The sequence below is a fragment of the Garra rufa genome, chromosome 24, assembly GCF_049309525.1.
Source record: "Garra rufa chromosome 24, GarRuf1.0, whole genome shotgun sequence".
NCBI lineage: Eukaryota > Metazoa > Chordata > Actinopteri > Cypriniformes > Cyprinidae > Garra > Garra rufa.
Window position 1 is genome coordinate 31,300,068 of NC_133384.1, and position 12,973 is coordinate 31,313,040.

The window sequence follows — 12,973 nt, forward strand, 5'->3', positions numbered from 1 at the left end:
ATGATAATAACCCCACTGAGTCAGTAACAGGAAAATTCAGGTTTAATATAAAAGGAAAAAATTGTACATTTTCTAAAGAAAATATACCATGGACTCCCCCTTCTGGGAACACTGCGTAAGAGCAGATGATAAGAGTGGGTCAAACTCTCATAAAAATGCATTTCTTTTATGCAATTTTAATAAAGAAATGTGGGTTCTTAGGTTTCAGGCATTTTCATTAACAATCTATATGTGACACTTTGTAGCAATAGCCAAAAATACATTGCATGGGTCAGAATGATTGATTTTTATTTATGCCAAAAATCATTAGGATTTTTAATAAAGATTGTGTTCCATGAAGGTATTTTGTAAATTTCTTACCTTAAATATATCAAAACATATTTTTGATTAGTAATATGCATTGCTAAGAACTTCATTTGGACAACTTTAAAAGTTTAGTTTAATGATTTTCTCAGATTCCAGATTTTCCCATAGTTGTATCTCGACCAAATGATATCCTATACGGAAAGCTTATTTATTCAGCTTTCAGATGATGTATAAATCTCAATTTCAAAAAAATATACCCTTATGACTGGTTTTGTGGTCCAGGGTCACATTAATTTTAATCCTAGAAAGACTGCTATAGCATATTTGATACACAAATGTTTACATTTTCTATAGAAAGTATGAGTGACTAGATCTAATATGGGTTCCTTCTTAACTCTAAGTCTTTGGTATCGTGTTCGTTTACCTGCTTTATCATCTGCCAAGTGAAAATCATACGTCTGACTGCTTAGAAGAGCATTTATCATGTTTATTAAACAACCCAAGCATGCACACATACCCTCATAAGTGGGTCTTCTAATGACTGGCCCGCATTGGATATAGCCTCTTTGGACACAACTGAATCTCCATTTGCCTGGATCTCCAACACAGCCATCTAAATGATAAAGGATAGTTTATATATTATTTCATAAGGAACTTGTCACAATTCAGTGCAGTAAAGACCTGCATGTTATATATAACACTGCAAGGCCATGCTTTGTTGTTATCTCACCTCCAAAGCACAAATCCCAAAGGAAAAGATGTCAATGGCATAGTCATCTTCACATGCTGAGAATAGAGAAGAAAATATACAATTTATAAACCCAAAAATACTTGTACGTCCGGTCTACACAAATATCGAGTGGAAAATACAGTGAAGATGTGGTCAGACTCACAGCCATACTCCGGACTGAAGAAGTGCAGGTTTCTCTTATCATCTCGATGTTGGTGTAGTTTACCATGGACACCCCCTTCTGGAAACACTAGGTAAAAGCACATGATCAGTGTGGGTCAAAGTCTCTAAATTAGAGACTACATTTCTTTCATGCAATTTTGAAAATAAAGGTGGGAACAAACTATACATGTATGTGACCCTGAATCACAAAATCTGTCTTAAGTAGCACTGGTATATTTGTAACAATAACCAAAAATACACTGTATGAGTCAAAATTACAGATTTTTCTTTTATGCCAAAAATCATGAGGATATTAAGTAAAGATCATGTTCTATGAAGATATTTTGTACATTTCCTACCATAAATATATATAAACTATTATGAATTAGTAGTATGCATTGATAAGAATTTCATTTGGACAACTTTAAAAAGCGATTTTCTCAATATTTAGAAATTACTATTATTATTTATTTTATTTTATTTGGCACCCTCAGATTCCAGATTTTCAAATAGTTGTATCTCGGCCAAACATTACATCAGTGGACAGCTTATTTGTTCAGATCATGTACAAATCTTAAAAAATTAACCCTTTTGTATGCTTTTGCGGTCAAGGGTTACATAATTACTTTAACCCTATAAAGCCTATTGTGTATCATGCACACAATCTACAACATGCCTTCTGTCAGCTGATTGATAGTTTATCTGATTGACTTTTTATATAATTTTAATAACATCCTCCTTCAGGTTGTGGTTCACATTTCTTTGCTGTGAAATTTGTAATAATTTTTAAACATGAAAGTACATTTTACAGTTTGTAATACTTCAAAACTAATTCTTAAAGAAGCTTTAGTTGATTATCCATTCATTATAAGACATATTATTGGAAGATAATATATTTATATTCATTTTATGTAATTAGTCTGCTATACCATTATAAAGATCTCATTAATTTACATTACGAGCTATTGAAATGTCTTTTTTAACCATATAAAATTTACTTTTTGACCATATAAATATCAACAACTGTACTAAATTTGTCTATTTTTGCTCAATTTGGGCCTCTGAATAAAATGTAGGTGTTTTTTACTCACCGAGTAAGATCTTTACATTCCCCTATTTCATACTATATGAGCTTTAAAAGCCTTTTTTGCAAATAAAAATAAAAAGCCAATTTTTGAATAGTAGTTTTCAAAGTAGTTTGTCTAAAAGTTCATTAAACTGTGCAAAATAAATAAATGAAATACAGCTGCAAGCGGTGATTATTGGGGTTCAAGCGCTTTAAGGCATTTAACCACATATGAACAAATATATTATTTAGCAATTATGATTTGAAAAATTATTTTTGGCAAATCCAGTTAATTTACCATAAAAATATTATGTTTTGTAATGTTTATGACTGTTATAGCATGGTCCAATCTTATTAAAACTTTGCATGCTTGTTTAGAATCACCTGTTGCATGTGTTCAGCAGAATTTGTGAAGTTTTAAGTTTTCCTTTAGGCTTTATAGGCTTTTTGGTCAATTTAAACAAGCCCCTTTTCTAAACGTTATAACTTATAAAGGTTAAATTTCAACATTTTTTGATAATTATTGACCTAGAGAGTTCAGATCAGATTGAGCAAAAAACCTAGGATTACTTTGCAAAAGGTTTTTTACATCATCTCAGCATTTAACAAACGATTTGATTGACAGCAGTGGTTCTAGAGACAAAGTTGTCAGGAATTAGGAGTTTTATCGTATGATATGAATATTGCATGTATGTGTGAAATACCACACAATGCAATTGTTTATCGAAAAATTAGATATTAAACATTTTCATGTTTTTTTTTAACTCATAGCGCCACCAAGTGGTCTGCAATTTTTGTCTTCAGATTAAGCTCTAACATATGTGTTCTAAATTTGGTGAAGTTATCTCATTCCATTCGTGAGTTATATTTTTTTTATAATTATTGATACTCACTCTACAGAGAATATTTCTGCACTGGTTTGGTTCCGATCAGGTGAAAACCTAGGACTGTTTTGCAAAAGTAGGTTTTTAAAAAAATCCAAAATACCGCAATATTTCGCTTTTAGACTACGCGTTTTAACCCCTAATAAAAAGAAATCTGATTTCTTAAATCTGAGTTGCTTACAAAGTGGTAAATTTGTACATATTGCATATTAAGTGAAGTGTTAAAGTGGCTCTTACCATTTACAAAAAGTCGATGCCAAACTACAAAGGGAAAAAAAAAAACAGAATTGAAAGAAGACAATGGATGATGATTACACAGATTTTATTTCATTACCTTCATTTTTGTGAGCATAAGTGCTCCATAAATACTGATTTACCTTTCAGTCTGGACACATTTGTTTTTTATAGGCTCTAAATGTTTGCATAAACCTTTTTTCATAATTCTTTTAAACAATAAATGCACATAAATAGCTTTCTCAGTCAAAACTGAGAGTGAAAAGTCGATTACAGGAGAAATAAAAAAGCTGAAAGTGCGGGGCGGAAATATACCTGATCCAATTTTAATGAGGCCGTTGTGTTGAATGAAGATGGTGTCGCATGTGATGTTGCCGTGAATTATGGGAGGGTCACAGGAGTGCAGGTAACTGATGAGTGGAAGAAGTTGCATGCTTGTTAACACATTTCTATGTCCAAAAACACACACAACCTTAACCACAAGCACACACACACACAGAAAAACAGGAGTGTGTCACCTGAGGGCAGACAGGATCTGCGTGCACCAGCGTTTCCAGGCCTGAAATACAGTAATGCATCACATAAACTCAAAAATCACAGCACTGCACAGTAATAATCATGTGCATCATATATTTAGACATCAGTCTGGGGTTAAAAATGCTTATGAAAGACTGACCTTGACATTCATGGTCTTGTGGTTTTTCTTGGTCTTTTTAAGGAACTGTTTCAAGCTGCCAGACGACATGTACTCTGTGATGAATACAACCTGTGACGGATATAAAAAGAAAAGCTATTTCTATATAATGGCCACTTCAGCTTTATACCAAAAAATAACTGTTATTTTAGAAAAAAAATAATCTTGGACTTTTTAAGCTCACACTTCACATATCTGCAAGTTTATGTAGCCATATCTGATGTGTTTTCTGTTTAGACTCTGTCTTACTTAGTATGAATTGTTAAAGGAACACTCCGCTTTTTTTTGGAAATAGGCTCATTCTCCAACTCCCCCCGAGTTAATAAGTTGAGTTTTACCATTTTGAAATCCATTCAGCCGTTCTCCTGTTCAGGCGATATCACTTTTAGCATAGCTTAGCATAGAATCATTGAATCAACAAACTTCCTTGACTATTACGCCGGAATGGAAGTGTAGTTCCTAATCTTATCGGCCTAGAAAATCACAGCTTTACATTTTCCGCTGGTATTAGTACACAATATAACTACAGAAGAGTCAAATTTTAAATAGGACAAATATTGAAACTCGTTGGTCATTTTTAAACGTGATGCTACTGGTCTAATAGGATTCAATGATTCTATGCTAAGCTATGCTAAAAGTGATATCGCCAGAACAGGAGAACGGCTGAATGGATTTCAAAACGGTAAAAATCAACTTATTAACTCGGGGGGAGTTGGAGAATGAGCCTATTTCCAAAAAAAGTGGAGTGTTCCTTTAAGACATATGTTCTCAGAGTTGAGAACCTCTGCTTTAAGAGATACTTAGATGTAGTTATTAAGTTGGCTTGAGAAAAATGTTAACAACATGCTAATCATGCTAATAATTTGCTAATCATGCTAGAAACAGGCTACTAATGCTAACATAATCCTAGTGACATTCTAATCATGCTAGCAACATGCTAGTAACAGGATAATCATGTTAGAAACATTCTAACGACATGCTAATCAGGCTAGAAACATGTTAACAACATGTTAATCATGCTAGTAATGCTAACATCATGCTAGCAACATTCTAATAATGCTAGTAACAGGATAATCATTTTAGAAACATGCTAACATGTTAATCATGCTGGAAACAGGCTAGCATTATGTGGATGATGCTAACAACATGCTAGCAATGTGCTATCAACATGCTAATCATGCTAGTAACATGCTAATAACTTGTTAATCATGTTAAAACATGCTAATCATGTTAACAACATGATAATTAGGCTAGAAACATGCTATCAACATGATAATCATGTTACAAACATGCTAGAAACATGTTAATCATTCTAGAAACATGCTGACAACATGCTAATAATGCTAGTAACATTATAACTTGTTAATCATGCTAGGACATGCTAATTAGGCTACAGAAATGCCGACAACATGCTAGCAATGCGCTAGCAACATGCTAATCATGCTAGTAACATGCTAATAACTTGTTAATCATGTTAAAACATGCTAATCATGTTAATAACATGATAATTAGGCTAGAAACATGCTGACAACATGCTAATCATGTTACAAACATGCTAGAAACATGTTAATCATTCTAGAAACATGCTAACAACATGCTAATAATGCTAGTAACATGCTTATAACTTGTTAATCATGTTAAAACATGCTAATTAGGCTACAAAAATGCTGACAACATGCTAAGCATGTTAAAAAAACATGCTAACAACATGTTAATCAGGGTAGCTACAGGTTGGTAACATGCTAATCATGCTAGTAACATGCTAATAACTTGTTAATCATGTTAAAACATGCTAATCATGTTAATAACATGATAATTAGGCTAGAAACATGCTAACAATGCTAGTAACATGCTTATAACTTGTTAATCATGTTAAAACATGCTAATTAGGCTACAAAAATGCTACAACATGCTAAGCATGTTAAAAAAATTGCTAGCATGTTAATCAGGGTAGCTACAGGTTGGTAACATGCTAATCATGCTAGTAACATGCTAATAACTTGTTAATCATGTTAAAACATGCTAAACATGTTAATAACATGATAATTAGGCTAGAAACATGCTAACAACATGCTAATAATGCTAGTAACATGCTTATAACTTGTTAATCATGCTAAGACATGCTAATTAGGCTACAGAAATGCTGACAACATGCTAAGCATGTTAAAAAACATGCTAACAATATGTTAATCAGGGTAGCTAAAGGTTAGTAACATGCTAATCATTTTAGAAACATGCTAACAACATGCTAATTATGCTACAAACATGCTAGTGCCTTGCTAATCAAGTTATAAACATGTTAGTAACATGTTAATGATGCTAACAAAATGCTAGAAACACGCTATTGACGTTAATCATGTTACAAACATCCTAGAAACATGCTGGCAACATGCTAGTAACTTGTTAATCATGCCAGCTACATGATATTAGCATGTTAAATAGGTTAGAAACATCCTAGCAACATGCTATCTATCCATTTATCCATCCATCCATCTTACAGACTATTGCCTTCAAAACATTCAAGCTTTAAAACTACATTAAACTTCAATCTTTTTCGAACTGAAAACCATAACATTTCTACAGTTTCCAATATTTAAACCTTTTTCACACTTTCTGATCAGGCTTTTTCAAGCCAACTTGTGCTGTGTCTTGACAAACTTTTATCTAGTTTTACATTGTCACTACAATGGACATATTATACATACAGTGCCTTGCAAAAGTATTCATTTTTTTTCACATTTTGTTTTGTTTGTTTATGTGAAACTGCTCTAAATTAGTTTTCCCCACATCAATTTACACTCCATACACCATAATAATGACAAAGCAAAAATCAGATTTGCAAATTTTACAAATTTATTAAAAATAAAACACTGAAATAAGTAGACTGCATAAGTATTCATACCCTTAACTCAGTACATAGTTGAAGCACATTTACAGCCTTTTTGGGTATGATGTGACAAGCTTTGCACATCTGCATTTGGCAATTATCTGCCGTTCTTTGCCTCACCTTTTCACCTCTCAAGCTCTGTCAGTTTGGATGGGGGCTGGCAGACATTTTCTAGGGTCCTAGTTGTTCCAGTCGTCTTCCATTATGGATAATGGAGGCTACATGCTTCTGTGAACCTTCAATGGAGCAGATTTTTTTCTGAACTCTTCCCTAGATCATTGCCTTAACGCAAGTCTGTCACTGAGCTCTACAGGCAGTTATCTTGACCTCAGGACTTGGTTTTGCTCTGATATGCATTTTCAGCTGTTAGACCTTTTCTGAGAGGTGTGTGCCTTTCTAAATCACACTCATTCAAATGAATTTGCCACAGTTTAACTCCACTCCAAGTGTAGTAACATCTAGAAGCAATATAAATGCTCCTGAGCTAAATTTCGAGTGTCCCAGAAAAGGGTATGAATACTTATGCAACGGGATCTTTTCAGTTTTTTATTTCTAATAAATTTGCAAAGTTGTTACAAACCTGTTTTGTGCTTTGTCATTATGGTGTATGAGATGTAGATTGATATGGGAAAAAAAGGTCATTTAAAGCAGTTTAACATAATGCTGCAACAAAACATGAAAAAAATGAAGGGGTATGAATACTTTTGCAAGGCACTGTATGTGTACCTGGTATTCATCATGTTATGGGGACCAAATGTCCCCACAAGGATAGTAATACCAGTAGATTTTGACCTTGTGGGGACATTTCTTAGGTCCCCATGAGGAAACAGGCTTATAAATCATGCACAAGGAGTTTTTATGAGGAAGTAAAAGTGTGCACAATCTCTTGTGAGGGCTAGGTTTAGGTGTAGGGCCATAGAAAATACGGTTTGTACAGTATGAAAACTATTACGCCTATGGAATGTCCCCATAAAACATGTAAACCCAACATGTGTGTGTGTGTTACCCGAGCATGATTGTCTCCGATATCCAGCCAATATTTGTGAAATTTGACAATGTTTGGATGATCCACCTGCATCAGGTTCTCAAACATCTCCTTCATTTTGTCCTACATGAATACAAGACACACAAATACACAAAATCAAACACGTTAATCATTTTCGCTATCAGGGTTTTGAATGGTAATGTAAACAGAAATGGTCTGTTTGAGACTTCACCTCCACTGTCTTGAAGACTTTCTTGTCTTGAAAGAGAACCTCGTTCCAGACCACCTCAACACCCTCCTCAGTGTCCATGGCCAGAGAGGCGCTCTCCACTCCAGGAACATTGCCCTGACTCACCTGCAGGGGGAGACAAACAATCACTTTTAACCTCCACAATCCATTTCATTTGTCTTACCAGTTCATTTCACTTCGAATATTTCTCAAGTACCCTAAAAAGTCATCATAACCTCTTATGAGTACTGGAATCAAATGTTTTGAGAATGATGTGTCATTAGGATATTAAGTAAAGATCATGTTCCATGAAGATATTTTGTAAATTTCTTACCGTAAATATGTAATGTACATGTGCATTGCTAAGAACTTCATTTGGGCAATTTAAAAGGTGATTTAATTTTTTTAATGAAACATGCAATTAAATTCATTTGACATTTATTGATCACAATGTGTTTGGACATACTTTTTTTGTTTTTGTTTTTGTTGTTTTTAATTAGAAGACTTTAATAATAATTTACAATAAATTCTATAATATATTTTCAAAAAAATACAACATGCTCTTTATGCATTTTTTAAATTAACTTTGAGTAAAAAAGTATGTAAAATTTGTTTTATTTTTAATAAATTATTTACAATTTTATAAAATTAATATATATTTGTAATAAATTTGAATATATTTTTGTTAATTAAATTAAATCTAAATATAAATCTGATGCTAGCCATTAAACAACATTTATTGACCATTATTTGTTTGGACATCCATTTCTTTCATTAACCTCTTTTCAAATCAATATTTGAAAGTTGCGTTAGGGTAAGGAACTTAAAGACTTTAACAATCATTTATAAATAATTAAAAAAATTTATCTTCAAAAAATATAACATGCTGTTGTAAAATATTTTAAAATTAATTTTGAGTAAAAAATAAAAATATGTAAAATTTGTTTTATTTTTAATAATGTATTTTATATGTATTCAAAATTGATTTATATTTATAACGTATTTTAATATATAACATTTTATTGAATATTTTTTTTTACCAGTTTAGTTTACATCTTATCTAAATTAAGTTAGGCTAAATCATTTAATTTAATTTAATTTAATTTAATTTAATTTCAGCCATTAAAAACTGACATTTATTAACCACTGTTTGTTTGGACATCAATTTCTTTTAATAACCTCTTTTCAATTTTAAATTAGAAAGTATAATTTATCTAACTGATTCAAAAATTATTTGAAATGTATTTTTAACAATTCTATATTTAAAAAAATAAATATACATTTTTAAAGATTTTTATAAATTTTATTTACATCTTATTTGTTTAATTTAATTTGACATTAAAAACTGACATGACTCTTTCTTTTACGCTCTTTTCAAATCAAGAAGTATAAACAATCTACTTTGAAAAAATATAACATGTTGTTTTTAAATATTTTAAAATTAATTTTGAGTAATAAAAATTTTATTTTTAATAAATGATTTTATATTTTATACAACACAATTATTTGTAATGTACTTTAATATATAACATTAGATTATCACATTATCACATTACATTAATCAACATCATCAAACCATTAAAAACCAACATATATTGACCACTATTTCTTTTCACATCCATTTCATTTATTAACCTCTTTTCAAATCAAAATTTGAAAGTATAATTTATCTAATTTAATTCAAAGGCACATTTTGTGATTTGCAGAGAGAAAATGTTACATTTGAATTTGGATTAGAGCCTGTGAGAGAGAAAGAGACAGAGAGAGAGAAATTAGACATGATGCCAGAGAAACAGAGCTGAGGATCATGCTGAGAGGGGGATAATGACTAAAGAGACGAGACGAAAGAGAGAGACAGCAAATCGTGAGGACGAGTACACACGTCTTTGCCGAGTCATGCATGTCTCACACATAAGCTTTGCCTGTGCATGTGAGCAGACAAATATACAATATGTGGCCATCTGCAAGTGTCTACACTTGTATGACTAATAAATACATTCATCTGCTTTGTTTAGACACAGCTAGGCTTTTAATAGTAAACATTTCCAGCCTCAACACACAATCCACTGTCACATAATATGATAGGGGTATTTAAATTCAAATCAAGGTCGAGACTTGGATGGAAATACATGTATGTTGCAATCCTGAGCCAAAAAAACAAACAAAAAACGGTCACCTATCTTAGATGTTTTACGGTACACATGTTTCTGGTTGGCACTCTGAGCCAAGCTGTTTGTAGAGATATGGACTGGGAACAAAAGTGTCTTTTGCATGCACATAGCAGAACCTCTGGGTATCTTAACAGACCATATGCATGAATTCAGAGTCATTTTATTTATTCAAGATATTAGGTTTATTAATATGCAGAGGATGATGCATATTTGTATTCTAGAAACAGGTGATCAAATACGTCCCTCTCAGCTACATACACTTGTTTTGCTCAATAATGTGATTACGTGGAGGAACTGCAGCATTCAGATACAGAGCCACTGAGTCATCAACTGGGAATCTAGCCCAGCACTAGTCAAAAGACCAGCATATATCAGCCTCACTAAATAAATAAGGCTACTGACGTGCTGTAGTTTTCTGGAGGTGGTGATCAAGATGTTGTGGGTTTAACCCTTTGGAACCAGGCAGAATCACTAAACTTGTAGCTCAAAGAGCTGCTTTGTCATTTGTTATTAACCTTAAATGCCTTTTGGGTGCAACTGGGCTGATCCTAAACCACCATGAAAGGACCTACAGCACTAACCGCCAGTCTGAGCCCTGATTTGTATGGATTACCCACAATCCTTTGCTCTTGTTTGCATGTATGGCATGTTGCCCGCAATAGGGTTTCATCTCACATGCTCACAGGAGCTGGTGGGTTTAAAGGGGTCATCAGATGCCCATTTTTCAAGTTCATATGATTCTTTAGGGTAGGGGTGGGCGATATGACCTAAAATTAATATCACGGTATTTTTCATCTTTTGAACGGTGACGGTATAATATCACGGTATTACTTTTTTTGGTACATTTTGGGAGGAGTAGCCTGTCCTGTCCCTTTAGTATGTGAATAAAGTTAATATTTTTATAATATAATAAGTAAATGGTAGGTATCCTTTTCAAAAAGAGACATGGGAGAGTATGCATTCTTAACATATTTATTTTGCAAAAAACCTAAAGATCTTACTTAACAGTGTCCAACAAAACAAAAATGATTTTTTATTGAAATTTAATTTCTGCAATATTATATTCAAAACCTTTAAATAACTGGGGGAAATCAACCCATGGCAACAGTTTAAAAGTAGACCAATTCTGTGGGGAAAATCGCGGACTTGGCAACCCTGCATCCAACACGAGCTGCTGGAGTTAAAGGTTGTATCAGCGATTTCTATCCTAAAACATAAAGTGTCAATTTCAGCTGACCTTTCTTCACGATCCGCTCGCTGCTTGCCCCATAAATTGTCTGTGAAAAAAACGCGTCTCTCTGGTCAGCCTAGGGTCCGAGATATGCCAAAAAAACAATCGGCACTACCAACCTTTCCACAGATAAACAAACAGTGTTCCAACCAATCAGCGTCAGGGGTTTGGTGTTGTGGACTTTCCTACTGGTGCAGGGATGTGAGGGAGGTGGAGCGAAAGTCCACAACACCAAACCCCTGACGCTGATTGGTTGGAACACTGTTTGTTTATCAGTGTTTGTCGTGGCGCAATGTCACACCGGTGCTGACTATGACACCGGTGTACCGCCCAGCCCTACTTTAGGGTCTTGATGAAAAGTCTCTAATACACTTTGGTTAAAAATTCTCAATAGTAGTATAAGAAAAGCACCCTTTTACCTTGTCAAATTCAACTCAGCTCATTTTATTGCATGGACCTTTAAATGCAAATTAGCTCTGCTCGCCCCGCCCCTCTCCACTGGGGGATTATGAGCCGTAATGTTTATTTTAGCCACGTTTATTGGCAAAACTTGCCAACAAGCACATAATTAAGAAAGGCCATTAGCAAAGATGCATAAAAAAACCCTATACTCACTTCTGCTGTGGGTGAAGCTGCATCAGGAGTGATTTGCATGAACATAGACGCATATAATAAATCGGGATCGGCGCTTTCCTTTTTAAAAAGGAAAGTAACGAAAATCCTCTGCGTCTTCAGCGGTCTAAGGAAAGGTGCTCATGTCAATCAACCATCGTGGGAATGGCCTCTGTCACACCAACAAGAAGCTGAGAATGACCTGATTTTAAAAAGCGGATATTACAAATATATTTAAAAAAAAAATACCACTGGGTGGATTTTTATCATTGTAGGGGGGTTGTGTACACAAACTACCAACACACATTAATGTTCAAACAACATGTGAAGTGAGTTTTGCATCCGATGACCCATTTTATGCATGTTGGATTGCAACAGCAGCAATAGAGGATTTACAGAAACTTTGATGAAGTCTTTAAAAGCCAAACAGACATTAAAATAAATGCAATTAGCAGAAAGCTCCACTCTGCAAAACACTAAATAAATCATCATTTGTACAGCAGCCAAATTCACAATTAAACAGAAATGTCAAGCTGCTTTTTCAAGAAGCTGTCATTGCTAAAACAGACGTCATGCACAAAAAGCATAAAGATAATTGTTGGAGTGTATGAGAAAAGTTCTCTATTGTGCTGTTCTTCAATACAACTGTATAATTTTAGCTGTAATTATACCTGTTGTCTTTAACACATTAGCCCACACAAATCTATTCTTAGAGTAATAAAGGCATTAAGTCTTTATATTCTCACTGTTTCAGTTTGTTTCTGCACTAACATATTTAATGC

The 12,973-nt window shown here is 33.5% G+C and overlaps 1 protein-coding gene across 1 annotated transcript in view; it reads right to left on the reverse strand.

Annotated features, from left to right (window-relative positions):
- The window catches only part of LOC141300106 (nuclear receptor-binding protein 2-like), a 41,042-nt gene that overhangs the window by 6,624 nt on the left and 21,445 nt on the right, over nt 1–12,973 (reverse strand). The window contains exons 2-10 of the mRNA XM_073830417.1: nt 8,181–8,303; nt 7,970–8,071; nt 4,059–4,148; nt 3,901–3,941; nt 3,698–3,792; nt 3,386–3,409; nt 1,200–1,286; nt 1,037–1,092; nt 824–919 (exon numbers count right to left, since the gene is read on the reverse strand). Coding sequence (XP_073686518.1) covers nt 824–919; nt 1,037–1,092; nt 1,200–1,286; nt 3,386–3,409; nt 3,698–3,792; nt 3,901–3,941; nt 4,059–4,148; nt 7,970–8,071; nt 8,181–8,303 — 714 coding nt within the window. The remainder of the gene's footprint in view (nt 1–823; nt 920–1,036; nt 1,093–1,199; nt 1,287–3,385; nt 3,410–3,697; nt 3,793–3,900; nt 3,942–4,058; nt 4,149–7,969; nt 8,072–8,180; nt 8,304–12,973) is intronic.